Consider the following 24543-nt stretch of genomic DNA (forward strand, 5'->3'; position numbering starts at 1 on the left):
TGTGTGTATATGTGTGCATATATATTTTGTGCATATGTGTGTGCATATATTCCTTGGGATCTTCCATATACAGAATCATGTTGTATGTCAAATAAGGACAGTTTTACTTTTCCCTTTTCTTTTTTTTTTTTCTTGTGATTGTACAGGCTAGAACCTGCAGTATGATGTTGAATAGAAGTTGCAAGAGCTGACATTCTTACATTATTTTTTCGGCATTAAGTATGATGTTAGCACTAATACAAAAAGAGATATGCCCCCCTATGTTTATTGTAGTATTCTTTACAATATCCAAAACATGGAAGCAACCTAAGTGTCTAGTGATACATGAATGGATAAAGAAGATGTAGTATATATACAAAATGGATTTTTACACAGGCATAAAAAGAATAAAAAGAAATCTTGTCATTTGCAACATGGATGTATCTACAGGGTATAATGCTAAGTGAAATAAGTCAGTCAAATACAAATATCATATGATTTCACTCATATGTGGGATTTAAGAAACAAATGAACAAAGAAAAAAGACACAAAAACCCCAGACTTTTAAATACTGAGAACTGGTGGTTACCAAAGGGAGGTAAGTAGGGGGATGGGTGAAATAGGCGATGAGGATAAGAATATACATATCATGAGAGCACTCAGTAATAAATGGAATTATGAGTCACTGTATTACATACCTGAAACTAATATAACACTGTATGTTAATTATATTGGAATTAAAACGTAAATTAAAAAAATATATTAGCTGTAGGTTTTTCATAGATGCCCTTTACTACATTGAAGAAGTTCTCTTCTTTTTCAAGTTTATTGAGAATTTTTATTATGAATTGGATTTTGTCTAATGCTTTTTCTATATCTATTGAAATTATTGTGTGGTTTTTATCCTTTATTTTATTAATATAGTATGTTAATTTATCTTATAATATTAAACTATCTTTACATTGCTGGTTTGAATGCCACTTGATCAGAGTATATAATCCTTTGTATATGTTGCTGGATTCAGGATCAATCTGACTTTGGAAGAAATGCAGAAATTAGTCAAGTGAAGCAGTCTCTACAAAATCTTGTTTTTAATGATATTTTTTAAAAATTAGAAAGTTCAGTTATCAGTATCTTTTGTCATTAGGACTAGTAACCCAAAAGATTGAAACACTTCACAAATTTAATCTATGTTGCAATTAACAATGTAGAATGTGTTTTGAAACTATACATTCTTCTAATGTTAAACAAATATTTTATTCACCTGGATAAGGAGGACTCATTTCAATTTTGTGATACCTGCCTATTCATTTATTTTTTCTTTTAATATTTTAATTATTCATTTTAAGAGAGAGAGAGCCTGTGTGTGTGAGTGGAGGGAGGGGCAGATGCAGAGGGAGAGAGGTTACCTCCCATGCTGAGTGCAGAGCCCAACGTGGGGCTTGATCCCACAACTGTGAGATCATGACATGAGCCGAAATTAAGAGTCGGGTGCTCAACTGCCGGAGCCACCCAGGTGCCCCTTATTCATTTCTTAGTGGTATATTTTGAAACTATAATTCATTTTATTTCATTACTACAATTAAAGGCTCAAAGTCTCTTATGACCTTTCTGAAAGACAAAAACTCAGAAAATTCAAACTGCAATTTTCATATCTAGCTCTTGTTTTGAACAGTGAACATTATGGATTTATCCCCATTTTCATCCTTGTCTTTCAAAATGAGTTTGAAAAGATCGTTCTCTTTTTTACAAGCTAGAAAGTGTCCTTTGTACAATGAAGACTCAAATTGTATCTTATCATCATGGCCTGGAACACTTCTCTGAAAGAATATGATGTCATTTCCTTCATCATTGATACTATCCGGAGGACTCATTTTCTACAGAGGGAAAAAAAAAAAAAAACATGGTTCAATTTTTTAAGGGCATGAACAGTTTGAATACATGTGATTTATTTTGAAGTTTATCACTACACAGAACTAAAGAAGTTTTTATTCTCATGAGTTAAGAAAAAACAAACCTTTCAATGTAAGATTACTGATCTCTTCTCCCTCTTATTTTTTTTATTTTTTTATTTATGATAGTCGCACAGAGAGAGAGAGAGAGAGAGGCAGAGACACAGGCAGAGGGTCTTCTCCCTCTTAATTCCAAATCTATTCTCCCTGTTTACTCTGGCTTTTCCCACCATTGAATGCACATTCAGGTTTAGGCTTGTAGTTTCTTTTTTCCTCTTCCCTGAGTGGAGTCCATATCTGGTCAAGACGAAGTAGAGTTCCAGCACAGATCAGCTGTTTGTGCTGTTAGTTCCTGTTTTCTTCAACCATTCACAGCTAAACAAGTTGATAACACCACTCCTAGGCATAGACTAGCTCTTGTGAGCCAAATGTGAGAGAGGCAGAAAGCTGCAAGCATCTTAGCTTCCTTCTTCCTTCAGTGGGGCCGAGGACTGAAACTTGCTATAAATAGATCCCCTACTTGTACTGGGGCAATGCCTTGGGTTCCAGTATAGCCTTGCTTATTGGCTGAGACAGTACTTTTGCTCTGCCAAGCACTCTAGTTCCATAGTAGATTTCAATTTTTATCCTGACATTGGCTGGGTCCTACCCTGAACCAAATGTTGACTCCTATATCTTTCAGCCACAGCATAAGGTTTTCTCAAGGATAGCTAGATCATTTGAGACTATAATCCTGCTGGTCACCCAACTGTACTTTTCCTATTATTGCATCATATTTACTTCTTGGGATGGGCTAGAAAATGTGAGGATCACCTGAGATTCTTTCCATGTTAATCCCAGAGCCAGCAGACATTTTGATTTTAATTTTGAACCCTTGGTAGCAAAGATTACCCTGATCCTGTCTAAGGAACTGATGGAAAGACCTCCAGACCCAAAATAGCATTCCAGCATCCTCTCAAGATACCTGAAAGAATCTGAGTGGAGGGGGCTACCTCCAAACTTCACAATCAGTGGAATTTATAGTTCTAACTGACCTTTGTCCTTTTTCAACAAATGAGAGTCCTGAACTGATGACAGTATAAACGAGTTCACTCCAAGCTCATAATTCTATGCCTGTCTACAATATACCAGAATTTAGGAAGAGACCCCAAACTGAGGGAGCCAATTTGGGACTAAGCTAAAGTCTAATGTATAAGTAATAGATCATTCCTAGTTAAAACTCCAAGAGGTCTAGAAATATTAGAGAGAGGTAAACCTTTTAGTTCAAATCTAGTGTGGAAAGTTATTGTTGAAGGTAGAGGTGTGGATAAGCAGAATAGGTGATCTCTAACTAGTTCGATGTCCTATTTCAGAACAAAGGCAAGGAAATCTTGGGGCAGTGGCTCTCCTTGGTTTTAATATTGATTATTCAGAGCCCTCTTTGAGAAGGTGCACAAGTGGACATGGAAACAATCCCAATGACCTTGGCGAACCCTCAACTTGGAAAGGTCTACCTGGTGAAACTTGGGTGCTCCAAGGGCCTAAAGTATTCTTTACATCAGGAGGAATTGAATCTGAACCCAGGGAAAGGGAAGCTTGACCTAACATCTAATTATTTTGGTCCTCTCCCAAGTGCACTAGTAAATCTGAGAGAACCCTGACCCTGCCTGTAGTATAAACAAAAAATAGACACTGACAGTAAGCTCTTGAAGCAAATCCCTCTTGGTGTCATGAAGGTTCCTGCCCAAAGAAAATCGGGGATAACCAGAAGCACTAGGACTTTATAGCTAGTAACCAATCCAGAAAGGTGAGCACATAATGGCAGCCAGTTGTGTCTTACAATCTAGAATTTAGTCTATATTTATAATCATGACTAAAATCCTTATTAATGGGTGGAAGACAGATTAAAGAACATGCATTAAAAATTGTCCTAGGGATCCCTGGGTGGCTCAGCGGTTTAGCACCTGCCTTCAGCCCAGGTATCACAAAAAAAAAAATAAAAAAAAAAAAAAAAAAAAAGAAAGAAAAGGTGTTCAAGTAATGATACACCCATTAAAAAAATTAAAAAAAATAAAATAAAATAAAACTGTTCCTAAATCCCTCCTTCCCACTAAGTATCACCTGAGTCCTTCCATTTGCTATGAAGCTAATGAAATTTAAATGTCAGAGCCCCTCACTTGTCTTCCTAAAGACCTTTTCTTTCTTTCTTTTTTAAGATTTTATTTATTTGTTCATGAGAGACAGAGAGAGAAAGAGGCAGAGACACAGGCAGAGGGAGAAGCAGGCTCCATGCAGGGAGCCTGACATGGGACTCAATCCTGGGTCTCCAGGATCAGGCCCTGGGCTGAAGGCAGCGCTAAACCACTGAGCCACCGGGCTGCCCAGGCCTTTTCTTATTTTAAATAAACCATCAACTTTATTACTTTGGTGATTTTTTATATTCTCTTTCTTTAAAAGGGCTGCCCAAATTATAGAAGCTTCAGGCTCTCGAAGACCTGGATTTGCCTAGTTCCTACTCTACGCTGAGTATTATTTCCATCTTAACATCCTCCCCAGTCTCTCTCAACAAGACTGCTTACAGGTTAGGTTCATCCATTTCTGAATCTGCCTCCACAACTGAATTAGTTGTCCTCTACCCCAGAAGGCTGGAGCTTAGTCAAGTCCCTCCTTCCCTTCTGAGTTTGTTGCTAAATAATAACGTGCTTAACCCACTCCAGCTCATTTGTTAGCTCCCAGGCCTTGAAAGCCATTATGATAACTAAGCTTCCTGCCTGTCAGGTCAACATGGGAGATTCCAACTGCCACCAGAAGGGAGTGGCACTCTGGTTGGAAGGCGATGGCCTAAGGGCACAGCTAAAGTTGGAAGTATTTGTTGCATTGGTCTTCCTTGGAGGATATATTTTAATCAATTAACTAATTAATTCGAGAGAAAGGGAGAGCGCACATGAGCTGGGGTGGGGTGGGGAAGGACAGAAGGAGAGGGAGAGGGAGAGAGAGAGAAGGTAAGGTGGGATCTCACATTCCTGAGATCAGGACCTCAGCTGAAATCAAGAGTTGGACGCCTAACCGACTGTGCCACCCAGATTCTTTCTTCTTTCTTTTCTTTTTCTTTCTTTCTTTTCCTTCCTTCCTTCCTTCCTTCCTTCCTTCCTTCCTTCCTTCCTTCCTTTTCTTCTTTCTTTCTTTTTCTTTAGACAAGAGGGAGGCAGAGACACAAGCAGAGGGAGAAGCAAGCTCCTGGTTATGGAACTTGATCCCAAGACCTTAAGATCATGCCCTGAGCCGAAGGCAGATGCTCAACCACTGTGCCATCTGGGTGCCCTGGATTATATTTTAAAGTGGCTCTTTCTACCTTCCCAAAGTTAAACTAGTTATAACTAGCTTCCAGTAGGAACTGGGTGACCTTGACATCAGTTGTTTATTGGCAAATCCCCACTTAGCAAGTCTTTCATGTTGTGGATTCACCTTTGAAACACTGTCAACTTGTGAGCAAGCCCTGGCTGCTGTTATTGGGAAGAAAGTTTTCTGGGTCAGTCTGTAGCTATAGTTAATGGTTGTTTATTTGATAATACTGGAGAAAATAGAGAAAAATAATGGAGAAGAAAGAAAAATAAGCAGTGGCCAGAGGTAATTTATCTGACCTTGAGACAGATTAAAGAGCGTTCAGTTGGTTTAAGTGTCTGACTTTTGATCTCAGCTGGAGTCTTGATCTCAGGGTTGGGAGTTCAAACCCCACATTAAAATGTATTTATTCACTAAATAAATAAATAAAGAAAATAACATACACAAAGAAAGTAACATATATCAATTGAAAGTTGAAGGATGTAGCCAAGACTTAGGCTAAGAAGCAGGAACAAAATAATTAGGGATTAAAATATAAATTACATTATCATCATAATTTACAAAGTAGAGGGCTTACAGAAGGTCAGTTAGCTTCATTCTCTGTGTTAGGACTCATTCTGGAAAGTCACATGCCATTCTTTACTAATACATGATAATTCATGTCTGTATTCTATATTATTACTTTATCTATGGGTTGATTATTCAGAAGACTCTGGTTCTGAAACAAGTCTGCCCCTTCTCCCCCTATAGCAGGCTCAGAAAAACTATGATGTTATTGTAATGTTAGAGAGTCTGACAATTTTTAGTAACTATCCATTTTCATGCTTCTCTGCTTCTTGCTACTCTTGTTCTAGATAAAAGGTTGGACTGAGGATATTTGGGTTTTCAAATTTTGCACAAAAACATGACTAAAACAAATTAAGGCTCAGTCTTACCTGAAAGGAAATAGTTTTGTTCTTACAGGAGAGAGTAGACATTGTCTTATACTTCACAGAGATAGTTACTGCCAGACCTCTAGTGAGGCTATCTTTATACATATAGATGATAAATATGGTATGGGGTGCATTATCTGAAACAAACCATTAATAAAGGAAAACACTAGTTAGAAAGAAGTCTTGCAAATCAGTATTATGGAAATTAGCTTAAGGATAATCCTTAATAGACCCATTACCATTACTTTGAGGTTCAGTCAGTTCAATAGGCACCCTCACATTCTTTAAAACACATTCACAATATGTATTGTAACACAAATGATGCAACGTTTTGAGTGTTTTACAGATCCTTTGAGTTCTAAAAGATTGTTTTTAACTTTATTTATTTATTTATTTATTTATTTATTTATTTATTTATTTATTTATTTTAAAGATTTTATTTATTTATCCATGAGAGACAGAGAGAGAGAGAGGCAGAGACACAGGCAGAGGGAGAAGCAGGCTCCATGTAGGGAGCCTGACATGGGACTTGATCCCAGGTCTCCAGGATCAGGCCCTGGGCTGAAGGCTGCAGCGGTAAACCGCTGAGCCACCCAGGCTGCCCCTGTTTTTAACTTTAAATGCTAAGTAGAACATTTAAAAAATCTGTTAAGGTAAAAATTTAGTTTTTTTCAAAAGTGCACAGTCACTGTTTCAACTCTGCTTTAGCTCTGGTATTTAGAATTCAAACCTTGGGAGGCAAACTGATTCACTTTGTAAGGCACTCTAAGTTTCTGGCGTAAGACAGACTTACCTGAAATGCTTGTATATTTATTTTTGAGTTTTGAAAATGCCGCCAGCAATTTCAGCTATAAGCAGCAGGTATTAAGGATCTATGTAGAGATCCTATATAGTTAATGCTATTAACAAGTGAAGGGATTGATGACCTACATGTAGGGTCAACAGCAGGACCTCTAGCAATGTCTATTGCGTCTATTTTTCACCCCAACTAAAAAAATGTGGGATACCCTATCAAGTTTCTTATGAGTGAAATTATTACTACTCCTAGGACTTTTCATCTGAGGATTAGATCTATCAGAGAAAAACAGAGGTAGTTAAATGGAGTGGCTAGAAGTAGTTTATCACTTTTACGTTACAAATATATATTTTTAAAAATACCTGTACAGTCAGAATCGGGCATATCCTCAAATACAGGTTGATTTCCCTCGTTAACGAAGAGGACTTGGTCGTTCAAATTTCGTATGATTGAGAGTTTAGGTTCAAGCTTGCCAAAGTAATCTGATTCCAGGCCTTCTACAATGCACATTAAATATCCTTTAAAAATACGTTTTTCCCCCGCTAAATTTACAAATAAGCATACTATATGTCTTTCAGTTTTCAATAGCTACTGATCATAATCTGGTACAGAAGCAGCTATGATAAAGTTGCACAGTGTTTCTTTAACCCACTTCCAAGAGCACGCCCCAGTTCTTGTTATCACCCAGAACTACTCTACTTTTACAGTTTTATATTCAAATATTCTGTTTTCTAACCACAATGTCTCATTCCTTTAGCTTTCTTAAGCTTTTCCTCTACTTCAGAGTTCTGCCTCTTAAATTTTCTCCCTGTCTAACCTCTTCCTTTCTTCCCTTTCTTCTCTATGCAGCTTGGACCTCGTGGCTCATCATTTTATCTACCCCTTTGCCAGTATCTTAAATCTCGAATTTGTTTGTCCTCCTACTACAAAACCCCAAACCTGGCCGCCTGAGTGTGGCTAGCAAACAATTATAGAAATGTACAAATTGGTGCCATCACAAATTCACCGATACAATGTCAATACATTCTGTTAACACTATTTTTCCTAGTGTTCTTAAGTTTCAGTGCCTAAAATTATTTATAATAAACACATTATTTCTATAATCAGAAAACATAAAGTTCTTTTCACTTTGAGATTTAATATTCCTCCATCAATTGTATCCAGTCTGTAGCTGGCCTTGTTTCTTTCTTCCTTTTAATAGCTAAGCTTCTGGTAAGAATTGTCTATATCACTTCCTTACCATTTACTCTTCTACTAATTGCAATCTGCCTCTGCCTCCATTTCTCCATTAAACTGCTTTCGCCGAGATCACCAAATTCCTTGTTGGCAAATGTGATAGACTTTCTGGCCCTTGGTTTTCAAGGCTGCAAAATCTAACAGGGTGCCTATGAACTCCAGCTTGAAAGGCTTTCCTGGGATTCTGTGGCATTCTCTTGGTTTTTCTCCTTCCTTTTTGGTTACTCTGTTCTTTATCAGCTTCTTTTTCTACTGCATCCTTTAAATCCTTTCCATAGAGTTTAGTCCTTGGCTTTCACTTTCTCACTCTATACATTTCCTCTGATTTGCCTTTTTAATCCGATAACTTCAGATGTCATTTCTATGCATAAGTCTCCTACATCTATATAACCAGCCCAGATTTTCATCCCGAGCTCCAAACTTTATGTCCAAGGGTCTACTGGACATTTCCACTAGGATTACCCACAGACAAGATCCAAAACTAAATTGATGTCTTTCTCTTTGCTCTGCAAACCTCTTTACCCTATTCTTCCTCTTGTGTTTCCTATTTAACTGAATGGTAGAAATTGCCTACGTGAAAAAAATGTAGCCATCATCTTTTCTTTCTCTCCCCAGCCCCAATCATGTCCTGTTGATTCTCTCAAATATTTCTAAAATCCTCCACAGCTCTTCATTGGTACCTGCTGTGCCTACCTTAATTCATGTCACCATCATTTCTTACAGGGACTGCAATAATAGCCTCTTAATTGGTATCCCCATGTCCGTACATCAGTTCTTTATATTGAAGCCAGGAGGAATTAAAATTCAATTTTAATTAAAGTTGAAATTCAGAGAGATGATCATATTATCTCTGAATTTTAACGAGGCACATAGCCACTCAGAATAAAGATTAAATTTTCCAGATTTCCTCACAGCTGGTGTGACCACATGACTAAATTCTAATGGATGGAATATGAGTGCAGTTGATGTGTGTGACTTCTAAGAAGAGCCTTGAAAAGGAATGGGGTTTTCTTCCCCTTATTTTGAATCCTTTCCTGCTGGCTGGGATACGGACCCAGGAAATGTGGTAATGCTTTTCGAGTATGTGAATGTGTTCAATAACCTAGGGATGCTGGAATAACAAGAGAGAAGAAACTTGAGGTCCCAACATCATTAGGCAGTATCTAGCCATACTAATCCTAAATTACTGACTTGGACTTGTGTTTGACAGAAGCATTTCCTATCTTATTCAGTTACTATGTTTTTGGATCTCCTTGTTATGGCAAACCACTCTGAATACCAGATCATGTACACTGTGCACAATGAACCCCTATTATCCCAAAGATAAGGTCCAAATTCCCTATCTTGGAATAAGGGAACCTTCTTTATCTGCGCCCTATTATCATTCTTCTCCCACCATTCTCCTACTCCCATTCTGAGTTACTTTTAATTCCTCATAGCTGCCATGCTTTCTTTCATATCTTGGCCTTTGCATGTGGTCTTTTCCCTACCTAGAATACTTCCTCTTGGCTAACTCCTATTCACTCTTTAAATCTGTCCCTCCTTCAAAGTGCCCTCCCAGAATCTACTGGACTAAATTAGGTGCCCGTTTTATGTGCTCCCTTTGTGCCTCTGTAACACTTAACATATTGTATTCCAATTGCCTTCCTGATGTGCTTGCTACTTTCTGTGGGAACCATGTTTTGCTCACCATTGTATCCTACTGCTTAACATAGTGCCTGGGATATAGGTATCAATATTTATTGAATTAAGTAAGTGGAGAGTAGGGCAATCTTTAAGAAACATGAGGGGTTATATGCCAATTATATCTCAGTAAAGCTGGGGGGGAAAAGAAACATGAAAAAGTAGTATTTTTTTTTTCAAATAAATTGCCATCTTCTATTTCCAGTTCAGTAGGATTACTTTAAGAATGGGAAAAGTGCTATTTTTAAGGAAAAGTATGAGAAACTATACTGTGGACTTTAATAACCTGGGGGTCTGTTAGAGGGTCACAGGCCAGACATGGGTATGATCTTACCTAAATACCAGAAGGACAAGGCCTGGGTGCATTCACATCTTAATAAGACTCAGTGACTTAGCCTCATAATTCTGCTTGCTCCACCCTTCCCCAGCTCATCTATTTCCAGAAATCTCTGGCTCCTGGGCACCTCCCAGGCTTTTTCCCAAAGCATTTCTGAGAGAGAGGGTTGAAGAAGGAAGATTTTCTTGATTTTGGACAACTCTCATGCTTCAATCCCTTTTTCCTCCAGAGAATCCATGATTTCCTGCTAATCTCAGGATCTGTATAACAGGCAAAGTCTACTTTGTAGATTCTAAGGGCTAGAGAATTTCCTAAGGTGTAGAGAGAAACATATTTTGCTAGAGGTTCCTTTTGTATCCCTTAGGGTTATCTTTATTCCAAGGCTGTTCTTTGGGGTCCATATTCCTTTGAGGGAAGATTCGCTTCTCAAATATACTGGTACCAGTTTCTCTCAGCTGAGAGTGGTGATATGAGTGTGTCTGACAGACACTCAAGTAGTTACTTATTTTACAAAGAAAGAGAAATAAATTTATACTTTACCATCACTTTCCGCTAAAGGAGAAAAAAGAGAAACAAAATATGTTAAGTTCTATATTTCAATTCAGAATATTTTTTACCCTATCATTTCATTGCTCTCCTGTCACTCCCCAAAATTTAACCACTATCTTACCAGTGATGGCCTTTGTGGAACTCCATCAGAAATATTATATAATCATCTTAAAGGTCCCATAAAATAAAGCTCATTAGACTTAGTGTGTTCCCAGGTAAATTAGATATAAAACCTATATCCAGGGTTTATAAATTTAAATTTTCAGTTAAAATGAAATTTTATAAAATGAGAGATTTACTCTTAAGTTTATTGTTTCTTTTTAAAAATATTTTATTTGTATATTTGACACGAGAGAGAGAGAGAGAGCACAAGCAGGGGGAGCAGCAGACAGAGGAGAGGGAGAGGGAGAAGCAGGCTCCCCAGTGGAACAGTGAACCTGATGCAGGCTGGATCCCAGGACCCTGGGATCATGACCTGGGCTGAAGGTGGATGCTTAACAGACTGAGCCACCCAGGTGCCCCAGGTTTATTATTTCAATGGAAAAGTCACCTGGGGATTTTCTACAAAGCTTTCAAATGAAGTCAGCCTTTCAAGTGAAGCCCAACTGCCCAGGGAAGATTAGTCATTAGCACCTGTTTTTATTTATCAAATATGTTTACCTAAAATGGTGAAACTCACTCACAGAACTCTAGATCTAAGGTATTTCTTATATGATTTGCAGTTTGTTTTGGGAAATTATATTCCCTGAATGTACCCAATTTTGTGGGATTTTCATGATGTGTACCTGAAGCCACCTTGAGTTAGCTACTGTTAAAAGTGCCAGGATTTATGGTGGGATGAGGTGCTAGGATGTTGGACATATTGTGGTTAATTTCTAGAGGCCCAATATTTTTTCTCTTCCGAGAAGAGTGTCATTACAGAGAGTATTACAATGCAATTTGGTGACAAAAAAGAGGCACTTAATAGTTCACCTCACAACATCTTTTCTAGCTGCATACATTTCTGAACCCTCATTTGGCCTATTGCCATAAGCTTACCTTTAAAGTACAGTGTATTGTTAACAAATTTCATTTTCACAAGGTTGATGCAATTGTCTTCTATTAGGTTAGTAGCCATCTTTATTCCTAATGAAAGCAAAGCATTGAAAAGGTAGTGGTTGATACATATATATAAAAAGAATTTTTACTATTTACTGCCTTGTACTACCCTGAATTCAGAAGTCAGTGTTATCACCCGGCATGCTGATGAACACTTTGGACACTTAATAAATGCTTGGATCTTTGGCTTATGAATACACATATTCAAATGTTCTCTTGCCAACCATCAGATATTTGGAATCTAGAAAGTGTCTTTTCATAAAACAGTGTTATAAAGGATGGATAAGTGGCCCGCTACTGAACTGAAATATTGTCCTAGTATCTTGGGAGAAATAGAATATCAATATAAATATAAGATGCCTGTCATTTAACTACAGATTGGCTCTGTCTTTCAACCAAAAGGATCACGTGCATGGGGATTCAACGGGATCACTTCATTGTCAAAATACTTAAAGTGAGACAATGATAAAAATGGTCCCTTCACTTGGCAGTGAGGGTGAGGCTTGTCATCTGGTGGCTCTTTTTCTCTCTACACAGCAGCAGCAGCAGCAGCAGCAGCAGTTTTAGATCTGGAATTTGGCTTATACTATGCCTTTTACACAAATAATATGTAAATATACAGTATTTCTGTAAAAAACAACAACAAATAATATAGGCCTTGAAAATGTTAAAACTTTTCTGTGCTCTTCTCTTGTGTCCCTACTCTACTCCACTCCACTCCAATATAGTATGTTCCTTCCAGACCTTTGTCTATGAAGCAGGGAAATTTGTGAACTTGGATGGGAGAAAAATTTACATATTTATTTTTACCAGTTTCTAACTGACATTTAGCAGTTCCTTCCATTATGGTGTAGGAAACAAACAAATTATTGGCAGTACCTGTAATGTCATTAATAGAAATACATATTTCCTATTGTGTTATCTTGAGATCTTGAAATAAGGTTTGAAATATACAGAAGTGATTGGTCCTCCCAGTAGATTTTGTAATTTATGTGTTAATGAAGAAGCACATAATTATACTATATCAAAATTTGTTAAATTTTTTTTGATAACTCCATTTTGATACAATAGATTTCCTTTATAGTCCAGTATTTAATGTTATGCATGTAAAGATATTATTTTGAGAAGGGATCCATAAATTGCACCAGATTGTGGGTCCATGACACAGAAATGGTTAAGAGGTTCTATCTACTCCAGAGTTCAGCAGTACCTTGGATCCCCCCCCTTTTTTTTTTTTTAAGATTTTATTTATTTATTCATGAGAGACACAGAGAGAGAGCAGAGACCTAGGCAGAGGGAGATGCAAGCTCTATGCAGGGAACCTGATGTGGGATTTGACCCCGGGACTCCAGGATCATGCCCTGAGCTGAAGGTAGACGCTCAACTGCTGAGCCACCCTGTCGTCACAGTACCTTGGATTCCTGAGGGTAGTTATGATTGGGACTCTAAGGGAGGTGGTTGGGTCACAGTCGTCATTGGTATATATAGGGGTATTTTAAGCTGAAGGTTCCAGTTAGAGAATTGACTCGAACATTTTTCTGGCATAGTCTGCTGAAGCCAGATATATATGGTAGAGGAAGCAGGAAATTAGAACCCAGTTTAAAAACGTAATCCAAATTAGGTTAACCCAAAACCCTTGTCAATTGGTGGCTATTTAAATTTTATCTAGGTTCAGTTCCTTATACACATACAAATGTGGATAGTTATCAAATTTATATAGATATATAATATACAAACATATGAAATAACAGCTAGGGTAGTCTTCTCCACAAACTTTAATGTTATGTAATGGACTCGTATTTTTGGAAAATAATTTACCCAAAAAGTACTAAGTAGTATGTGCAGGAATTGTATGAATTTACTTATGTTTACTAGAGTGAGTAGTGAGTCAATGAGTGAATGTATTTAGAGGACACTGTTACCTTAAAAAATAATAATATTACACAATATTTGAAATCATTCATCAGTTAATTACTGAGCATGCACTAGGTGTCAGACGTGGAGTTAGAAAGCTGACAAAACACAATACCTACCCTCCAATTACTCAGAGTCTAATGAGAGACAAATATATAAACAATTCCAAAATAGTATAATGAATGCTTTAAGAGCTAGGTTTACAAGAGACCGTCTCTGTGTGCCTGGCTTGTTGAAGAAGATATCTTAGAGGAAGTGATAACTGTGCTGATTTGTAAGAGAGACAGGCATTTTCAAGGCCAAAGGAAGAGCTTTCCAGAAAGAGGGAACAATCTAAGCAAAAGCTAGGAAGCAGGGAATTCTGAGAGAACATGGCTTATTTGGTGCCTCATCATTATTATTGTAGTTGATGCAAATGCAGCCCCTTTTTACAGGAGGTGAGCATTCTTGATGATCTCACATAGTTAAAGATTAACTTCCTCAGGAGTAAATAGAAAAGTATGTAAAGTGTTATCCTTGGAGTACATAAATCTACAACAACCAAAGTAGTATTCTAGCTTTCTTTCTTTGTTTCAACTTTCTCACCCACTAAAGCTTTGCATAGTGCTCTCTCCACACAGTGTATCATGGTGGTACTTTGGCCTTTATTCTTGCACCTGTTTTTCCAACTTATTTATTTGGAGATGTTTTTCTGCACAACAGTAACAATACCCCTCGGCACTTCAATAGCATTACTATCAGGTATAAAAATATTTAAAATTATGAGAGTAGTGAATATTTTAAAAATACCATACAAAACCTGTATGTCTCAGGAACTTCTGATATATTTAAAGAATAGCCTAGTTTACATAATACTGACAAGGAAGTAGATCATTGTCAGGTATAAGAGACATTTAAATGTGTCAAGTTTTTTTTTTTTTTTCAAGAGTGTTAACAGTTCACAACTCACTTAGCCTACCAGCTTTGAAATTATGTCATTCTAGATAAACTAATTTGGAGGACTTCACATATTTTCATTATGTCTATGAAGTGAGGCTCTTATTTTTTACATTTCATGTATTGATCCTGCCTAGTTCAATTCATATAAAATGCAACTTGCGATGTAGTTCAGTTTGACAAAACTCCGGAAGGAGAGTCAGATTATAAAGACCTGGCTGAAGTAGGCTAAAGAATTTGAACTGTTTTTCTGAAAAAAATACTAATTTTCTTCAAGTAGGAGAAAGACAAATTTATGTTTTAAAAAGCTCGCCCTGGCAGCAGACTAGAGGATGGGTTCTATTGGTAAAAATGGACAGAGCCCAGAAAACAACCTCAGAAGCAATGTTAACAGTTCCGGTAACAGTTGATGAAGCTATAAACTAAGGTAGTGGCTGTGGGGATGAAAGGAGATTTAACAGCAGGATTTTTAAGCTGATTGGCTGTAGATCAAATTGGAAGGAGGAGGAACTGCAAGTGACTTCAAAGTTGATGGCTTGGGCAATTTGCTGAGTGGTTATAACTCAAATAAAAAGAGAATGACAGGCTTGAGTAGAAGATAATTAGTTTAGTTTTGCAAATCTCGGAGAGAAGTGTCAGAGAAGGCAAGGGAGAAAGGAATTTCAAAGACATGCTTGAGATCAAAAGCTGTAGAGCTCACAGTTTATTTTTTTTTTTTTTTTTTTTTTTTTTTTTTTAAATTTTTATTTATTTATGATAGGCGCAGAGAGAGAGAGAGAGAGGCAGAGACACAGGCAGAGGGAGAAGCAGGCTCCATGCACCGGGAGCCTGACGTGGGATTCGATCCCGGGTCTCCAGGATCGCGCCCTGGGCCAAAGGCAGGCGCTAAACCGCTGCGCCACCCAGGGATCCCGAGCTCACAGTTTAGATACAAGCTCAAACTTGTTCATTGAACTTGGCAGTTAGTAGGAAGTTTTGGTGTTAGCACAGTATGGGGAATGTGGAGGGAGCAGAGGCACGCTGATAAAGATCTAGAGCAGAATTGGGTGGGGAAGGACAAGAGGTGCAGGGAAATAAGACAGCAAATACAAATCATTCTTTTAGGGAGTTTGGCTATAAAGCGAAGAGAGAGGGTGGGAGCTGGGTGGCGGGGGAGGTGGGCAGGGGCAGTATGTAACTTGCAAATTTCAGTTTCTGACTCGAGACCCACAGTCCAACTGTAGGATATACTAATGAATTACTTTCCGAAACATTCTCAAGTAACCTGTCCCAAATGGAAACCAGGGAGTCCTCGACTCCTTTGTCTAAACTGCTTCATAAATACTGTAAATTATAACTCAGAAATGTCTCTAGAATTTGGTATCTTTTCTCCATTGCCATCACCACTGTTTTATTTATTTATTTACTTTTTATACTGATTAATCCAGTTTTTTAATTTAAATTGAATTAATTAATATATAGTATATTATTAGTTTCAGAGGTAGAATTTAGTGATTCATCAGTTGCATACAACACCCAGGGCTCATTCCATCACCCAGTTACCACCCCCCCTTCCAGCAACCTTCAGTTTGTTTCTAGTGTTAAGAGTCTCTTATGGTTTGTTTCTCTTTCTGATTTTGTCTTATTTTATTTTTCCCCTCCCTTCCCCTGTGATTGTTGTTTTTTTTTTAAGATTTTATTTATTTATTCATGAGAGACACACAGAGAGGCAGAGACACAGGCAGAGGGAGAAGCAGGTTCCATGCAGGAAGCCTGACGTGGGACTTGATCCCAGGTCTCCAGGATCACACCCTGGGCTGAAGGCGGTGCTAAACCACTGAGCCACCCCGGCTGCCCTATTTTGTTTCTTAAATTCCACATGAGTGAAATCATATGAAAATTGTCTTTCTGACTGACTTATTTCACTTAGCATATACCCTCTAGTTCTATCCATGTCATTGCAAATGGTAAGATTTCATTTTTGATGGCTGAGTAATATTCCATTGCATATATACACCACATCTTTATCCATTCATCTGTTGATGAATTCATCTGGACTCTTTCCATAGTTTGGCTATTGTGGACATTGCTGCCATAAACATTGGGGTGAAGTTGCCCCATTAGATCACTATGTTTATATCCTTTGGGTGAATACTTAGTAGTGCAGTTACTGAATCATAGGGTAGCTCTATTTTTAACTTTTTGAGGAACCTCCATACTGTTTTCCAGAGTGGCTGTACCAGCTTGCATTCCCACCAGCGGCGTAAGAGGGTTCCCCTTTCTCTGCATCTTCAACATCTGTCATTTCCTGACTTGTTAATTTTAAGCCATTCGGACTGCCCACCAGCACTGTTTTAAATTCAGCCCTCATCACTTCCGACATCTTCTATTTTAATACTCCTTGACTTGGTTTTCTTGCTTCCAGAGTCCCCCAGGCTACATAATGTTGCCAGTGTCACTTCCCCTGCCAGGCCACAACTTCCCTGCTTTTGTTGCCTGCCAAACCTTTCATTCTTCATCCTTTAAGGCCCAGCTCAAACATTTTCTCTAGGGAAGCCTCCTGGACTCCTCCATTCATACCTAGTCATTCTTTCCAGAGTGACCCCCTCCATCAATCCCGGTTTATGCTTCTCAAATAGCTCTTACTACAAGATTATTATTATTATTTTTTTTTATTTTTATTTATTTATGATCAGCACACAGTGAGAGAGAGAGAGACAGAGACACAGGCAGAGGGAGAAGCAGGCTCCATGCACCGGGAGCCCGACGTGGGATTCGATCCCGGGTCTCCAGGATCGCACCCTGGGACAAAGGCAGGCGCTAAACCGCTGCGCCACCCAGGGATCCCTACAAGATTATTTTGATTACAAATAGGTCTGCCCAGCTTCCATCTGAGTTTCTTTAAAATGAATTGTCCTTTTTTTCTTGAATCCTCAACACCTGGAAAGCTTGTATACAGCAGGAATTCAATAAATGTTAAAATTAATAAATGTTTGCTAGGATAAATTGTGCTGCCATGACAACAGTGTGGAGGGATTGGTAGAATTCTTTTCTGTCTTAAAACCTTCACTCTATCTGAAAGCCAATGAGAAAGAGAAGGAAAATGAAGAAAATCTGAAACATATTTTATTTTACTTTTAAAGTGATTTTACTTATTTGAGACAGAGAGAGAGGGCATGCATGCTTGAGGAGAGGGGTAGAAGGAGAAGGAGAGGGAAAGGGAGAGAGAGAAAATCCCGGGCAGACCCCATGCCGCTAAGTGGGAGCCCTATGCAGAGCTCTATCTCACAACCCTGAGATCCTGATCTGAGCCAAAAGGAAGAGTCAGATGCTTAGCTGACTGAACCACACAGGTGCCCCTGAAATATATTTTATAAAATATATTTAATATGTACTATTATAAATTAATTAATATACATTATTATAAACAAAATTATTATAATATATTATAAAATATATTAAATATATATTATAAATAAAAATATATTTTATAAAATACTTCTTCAATATTCTCCTTCTTCGTTTTTTTCTCTATTGATTTTTTTATTTCATGTGTTTATTTTTAATTCTTTATTTTCTTGCCACTCTTTGTTAGATCTAAATACAGCTAAGATTACAAATGTTGTGCCCCCTTTCACTCCTCTCCTCAATTTTCCTCTTTTGCTTTCTTAATTCTAGCCTATGAAAATTATAGTTCCCATTGGATAAAGATACTTTGAATATCTCATCTACAATTCTCAGATTACTGACTTTTTCTTTTTTTAAAGGTAAAAGCCACCTTGGAACGATCCTCTGGGGAATATGCACTGGAAATTGGTTCTTTGAAACAAAGCCAGTTTTAGTTATACAAGCCTTGGAAACCAGCCAAAGGCTAGGGAATGGTAGAACTCATGCTGGAAATTAGGTGGTGGGCTTTGCAGTCTTGCCTGGGGCGAGGGACTTAATTTGGAGAGTCTCAGTTTCCTCATTTGAACAAAGAGGAAGTTGAATGGTTAATTTTTTTTCAGATCTTATCCAACCCAGCGTTCTGTAATTCTAGATTCTAGGTAAGGCTGCAAGGAGAGAAACATTTATATGTGGCATATATGCTCGTAACCACTTCCTCAGATCTAACACAACATGTAATGATTGAATATTTATTATATAGCCAGCATTGTTAACCCATTGGAGTTTAAAAACATACTATTAAATTAAAAGTAAAAGTGTCTTGAATTTGAAAAGCAATCACATTTATCCTTGCTGTGGAATTACAATTCTGTGGCATAGGCATGTCATGAAGTGAAGAAGCATATTACCTAGTTCCCTAAAATCAGGTACGTAGTCATCCTGATAGCAGCAAGATCAAAACCTAACTATTCAGTTCTATAAACCATTTCGTTCTTAAAAATGTTGCCCTTTTATGAATATATGCATGTAGGTGTGGCAGAAATGGGATGGAAGAAGACCTAGATAAAAATTTAGGTAGTTAACAATAAAAGATGTATATGTAATCAATGGGTACATACAGACTCAAAGGAAAAAGCAAAAATGGAACTGATGTAGTTGGAATGGCCTTGTGTGAAAAGGAGAATCAAATTTAACCTTAAAGAATGCTTAAGATTTGAATGAATGGAAAAGGAGATGAAAGAACATTTATGTGATCATTAAAACAATGTTGTGGTGGAGGGTGGGCTGAAGGAACCATATTTTAGACTGTAGTGGAACAATCCTGCTGTCCTCTAGTGGACTCAAGGCAGGGTGGGGTTAGAGAGGGCTTTGGAAATCACTGGAAGAATGTGAATTTATCATCTATTTATCTGAAGTTTATTTATTTTTCTTAGTAACTTCTATACCCAGTGTGGGGCTCAAACTCAAGACCCCCAGATCAAGAGCTGCATGTTCTTCTGACTGAACTAGCCAGGTGCCCCCGGAAGAATGTGAATTTAATCTTGCCAGCAATAGGGATGCAGATTACTGAGCGAGCAAATGGATTATGAAAAAGACAGAGGTAGGCTATGACACTACTGTAAGAATTCATGTAGGAATTCACAATATTCATGTAGGGATATTATGAACAGGCCAGGTTATGAAAGATATTGTGGAGTATGATTTAATAGTAATTGAAATAGCTGGACATAGGCAAAAAGAAAAGACTTTAAGGGCATCCTAATTTTTGTTAGTCACACTTCAAAACAGAGATTTTTATGCAGCCCTTTCCTTCTTGTGAAATAAAATTCTCCTGGGGAATACTATAATTTTGTAAAACTGTAGGCCAGCTAAGGGTGTTGATGCAGATTCTATCCAAATAACCAGTCTTGGGCAAAATTTTTTGTTTGCTTTTAGAATCATAGATTCAGAGTGGAGACTCCCTTTGGAGAGAAGCTTACTTATTTTATCACTTATTTATTTTTTTTTAAAAAGATTTTATTTATTTATTCATGAGAGACACACAGAGAGACAGAGAGAGAGAAGCAGAGACACAGGCAGAGGGAGAAGCAGGCTGGCTCCATGCAGGGAGCCCGACATGGGACCCGATCCTGGGTCTCCAGAGCCTTGCCGCCTTGCCCTGGGCTCAAACCACTGAGCCACCCGGGCTGCCCCTATCACTTTTTTTTTTTTTTAAACAGATTTCATTTATTTATTTGAGAGAGAGAGAGAGAGAGAGAGTGCACAAGCAGGAGGAGGGGCAGAGGGAGAAGCCGACTCCCCGCTGAGCTGGGAGCCAGAGGGGGGGGGGTATGGATCCCAGAACCCTGAGATCATGACCTGAGCTGAAGGTAGACACTTAACCCACTGAGCCACCCAGGCACCCTTATTTTATCATTTTAAAGCAGCGATTCTCAAAGGGCTAATGAGGTCAAAGCTATTTTCATCACAATTTCAAGATATGATTTGTCTTTTTCTTCTCATTTTCTCAGGGGTGTACAATACAGTTTAGCAGAGGCTACATTCTGTGTGATACTGCATAGATTGAATGCAGAAGCAGATAGAAATGCAGCTGTCTTCTATTAAGCCAGACATTAAAGAGATCCATAAAAATGAAAAACAATGTCACTCTTCAGAGTAGATTTTTACAAATATACAGTTATCTATATTAAAAATATTTATGCTAACCCATGATGTGCTTATTGCTATTTTAAAATAAATTAAAAAGTCACTATTTTTAAAAAATTTCTGTTTTAATTTCTAATACAGTAAATGACAGTAATACAGTAAATAACCTAGAAGAATAAAACTTTTTCAGGCTCCTCAGTAATTTTTAGGAATGGAAAGAGGTCACAAGACCAAACAGGTTGAGAACATTTGCTCAAAAGTGATACACTCCATTGTTGGTTAAAAAAGAGAAAAATCTTCCACTTTGACTTTGCTGTATGTTCCCTACATTGTTGTTGTTACTGCCTGACCATCAATTAGTGGTGTCACAGGACTCACATTGCTCTCAAACACTTTTCTAGCTTAGTTACTTTTAAACCATGACTCATTTCCAAACAAAGAGGAATGATATTTCTTACCTGTGCTCGATAGTTTCCTATAAGAGGAAGGGATCTGGAAGGTTTAAGGTCTCTTTCTTTTCCTGAGGCTGTGTAGATGGGAAAAGGTGGCAGCTGAAGCAGCCAGGAATGCAGAAAGCATCGAAAACAGAGCCAGTTGTCGTCTTATCTAATAGCCATCTGGGGGAGGAGACCAAGTGTCTGGGGGAGGAGACCAAGCGATTGGGAGAAAGGAGGAAGAAGGTGGAGGGAGGAGACTGCTATGGCACGCCTTGGACCGGCTGTCAAATGTGGGCTCTTTCCTAGGGCAAAAGAACTTGAAGTATTGTTAGAGAATATGGGTATTTCTTTTCATGTAAAATCACTATTTTAATGAAATATTTCTTCTGTAAAAGTTGGAGTTTTGGGCCTTACAAAGCTTGTGCCTCTTTCAGAAGTACTGTACTTCCAAGACTCCTCCCCCCTTTTTAAAAGATTCTTTTTTTTTTTTTTTAGACTTATTTATTTTAGAAGGAGTGAGCATGGAGGGGATAGAGGGAGAGAATCTCAAGCAGATGCCCCACTGTGTGAGGAATCTGACCTGACTGGGATGGGGTGAGTGCAAGGTGGTGGTGGAGGGAGACTATCTCTGGGCCAATGAAATCATGACTTGAGCTGAAACCAAGAGTCAGACACTCAAGAGACTGAGCTACCTAGCTGCCCCCTAAGCCCTTTTAGAAAAGCACTGCGTGGCCAATTAGAAGCATCTTTTCTGTTTTGAGGGACGTCTGGGTGGCTCAGCGGTTGAGCGCCTGCCTTTGGCTCAGGGCATGATCCCAGAGTCCCCAGATCGAGTTCCACATTGGGTTTCCTGCATGGAGACTGCTTCTCCCTCTGCCTGTGTCTCTGCCTCTCTCTATCTCACATGAATAAATAAATAAAATCTTAAAACAACAACAACAACTCTGTTTTGAGCCTTTCTATTCACACTTTGGTACAAAACTCCTTATCTTGCGGTGCTGAGTAATCAGCCCTATTAGAAAAGTCCCTATAATGTAATAATAGCACCTAAAATGTAACTTAAAGCAAAGTAAAATATTACAGCTTGAAAATAATTAGCAGATACAAAATTCCTTGGACAATTTTTTCTTGAACATGCACTAAATTGTATTACCTTGCTAGCAAGGGAATTAGCAAAGCAACTTTTTGTTTTTGCTTTTTTTGTGGGTATAGAGACTGTATAGAAACAGAGGGGTTGGGCAGCCCCGGTGGCTTGGTGGTTTGGCGCCGTCTTCGGCCCAGGGTGTGATCGTGGGGACCAGGGATCAAGTCCCATGTTGGGCTCCCTGTGTGGAGCCTGCTTCTCCCTCTGCCTGTGTGTCTCTGCATTGCTTTCTCTCTCTCTCTGTATCTGTCATGAATAAATAAATAAAAATCTTAAAAAAAAAGAAAAAAGGAAACAGAGGGGTTCTAGAATTAGGAAGTGAAATGTGTCCATAAGTAGCTAGTTGGGTTTGTTTTGTTTTTTAACAAAATAGAGTTTTTATTTTATAAGGTCATAAAAACATCATGTCCCAGCAGTGATTACAAAGGAAGTCTGTGGTGGGATAGTCAGAGTGCTTGGTGCAGAGACCACTAGAAGAAGAAAAAATCACATATTTAAGAAGTATATAATAAGAATCTACATATGATTGAAATAGAAATAACAAATTTTTCCTCCTCCAATTATAGAGTATGAAAGCATGAAGTGGAGTCAAACAGTGATCAAAAGCATAGCACCAAACGTGTTAATTGCCAGTCATTTTCTCCAACTGTGAAGATGTGGAATGCACAATTTACCCATTTCTTAGTTCTGGGATAAACATTTTTTTGATACAGAGTACCCCAGATGTCTTCATGTCCTGCCTACTTCACAGGATTGTTTGTAAAGATTAAATGAGATGATGATAGCCCTCTGAATATTTTAAAGCACTAGACAACTATAACTCTCCGTGTATTCTCACTTATTCTTACTCATTTAGTTTATACAATGGAGATGACATTCTAAAAATAAAACTTATATAGTGTTCTCTTAATCTGGTGTAAACATTTATGTATTGGGTGGAATCATCTTTCTTGGAAATATTTTAGGAACTAGATAATAATCTCTTTAGAAATCATACAATGTGAAGTCTGAAAGAGGAATTAGATCAATATTTCCCAGGCGTTTGGATTTAATGGACTATTGAGAATAATGACAATAAGGATAATAACGCAGAACGAATGAGCACTGAGTGGGCAGCTTTATATTTTTTCAAGTAGGACATTAAAAGTCTTAAAAATCTTTATATTTTTATTTCATGAAAGACCACTTTCACACCAAAAAGACTAGGAAGTACATAGAATAAGAGTAAAGGACCATTTTTTCAGGTAGATGCTGCGGCTTTATGAAAAACTCTACTTTCCCCCCTCATTTTATCACACAAGGGGAAGATGTCAACACAGATTGTGATCAGTCCCCAAAGAGTGGTTGGGATCCTACAAAGACTGCCCATAATAACTGCGCCCTGATCATCTAGTTTAGTTTTATGAAGTAACTTATATTTCACAATATTAGCAAATCCAGTGAAACAAACCAAGTACCTATTTCCTGGGAGCTTACTTAAAACGAATGGCCTTTTTCACAAATAGCCAACACACACACACACACGCAAACATTGAGATGTTTCAAAGGGTGTGTGTGGGGGGAAGCCTGTGCAGTCAAACGTAGTTTTGCTAAGGTGTGAGACTGTGTACCTGGAATTTATGGAGGGTGTTATTGACCTTTGTTTTATGAGGTGATATATTTTTTTTTCTTTCCCATCAACTAACTGGGCATAACCTTAAGAATGTCTATCTTTGAAATTGCAGGTCAAAGTCACCACAGGAAAGCATGAACTTCAAAGTATGTGGGCCATGTCTGTTAGAAAGTATTTTTTGAATGCTGCCGATTAAGTCGACTAGACCTACCGGACATCAGGAAAGGAGGTCTTCCCATCTTCCCCAAATACACACTTGGAGGCGAGGAGAGATTTTTGACTCAGGGATCGCAACTGGTGTGGGAGGGGGGTACGCCCCTCGGCCAAGCGCGGGAGAGCTCCTCGCAGCGCTCCCGGAAGCTGTGCGGCTCGTCACGTGACCCACGCGCTGCCTGCTGGGAGCCCGCGGAGTCTGCGCACTGGCGCCGCTCGGTCGCGAACCAGGCCTCTTCATTCCCGCGCTTTCGCTGAAGTGGAAGGTCCCGTCGCCATGTAGTAGTAGCCTGGGCTTGGGGTGGGGCGGGAGGGATGCATGTTCTCGAGGGTGTGAAGCCAGGCAGTGAGAGGACGGACGCTTGCTTCCTCTCAGGGGCGTTAGCGGGTCT

General features: G+C 38.4%; 1 protein-coding gene across 4 annotated transcripts; it reads right to left on the reverse strand.

Moving 5' to 3' along the window:
* Nucleotides 1-249: 249 nt before the first annotated feature.
* Nucleotides 250-24536, reverse strand: IL18 (interleukin 18). 4 transcript variants are annotated; one of them, XM_072822016.1, is made up of 6 exons: nucleotides 24150-24536; nucleotides 11824-11910; nucleotides 10777-10788; nucleotides 7343-7477; nucleotides 6188-6321; nucleotides 250-1856 (listed from the first exon to the last, which is right to left on the reverse strand). In XM_072822016.1, the coding sequence occupies exons 1-6, from the start codon at nucleotides 24175-24177 to the stop codon at nucleotides 1635-1637; spliced, it is 618 nt and encodes a 205-aa protein (XP_072678117.1). In that variant the 5' UTR covers nucleotides 24178-24536; the 3' UTR covers nucleotides 250-1634. The 4 variants fall into 4 exon arrangements, with proteins under 4 accessions (XP_072678117.1, XP_072678120.1, XP_072678118.1 ...); XM_072822019.1 differs by lacking the exon at nucleotides 24150-24536 and adding an exon at nucleotides 21204-21361; XM_072822017.1 differs by lacking the exon at nucleotides 10777-10788.
* Between the last annotated feature and the right edge of the window lie 7 nt (nucleotides 24537-24543).

Source organism: Canis lupus, chromosome 3, assembly GCF_048164855.1.
Source record: "Canis lupus baileyi chromosome 3, mCanLup2.hap1, whole genome shotgun sequence".
Classification (NCBI taxonomy): domain Eukaryota; kingdom Metazoa; phylum Chordata; class Mammalia; order Carnivora; family Canidae; genus Canis; species Canis lupus.

Coding starts and splice junctions, on each gene's coding strand:
- IL18 (XM_072822016.1), bottom strand. CDS start 24,177: ATGGGAAGACCTCCTTTCCTGATGTCCG. Junction 11,911..24,149: donor ACCTCCTTTCCTGATGTCCG/GTAGGTCTAGTC, acceptor TGCTTTCATTAG/GAATAAAGATGGCTACTAAC. Junction 6,322..7,342: donor GCCCGATTCTGACTGTACAG/GTATTTTTAAAA, acceptor GGTTTGTTTCAG/ATAATGCACCCCATACCATA.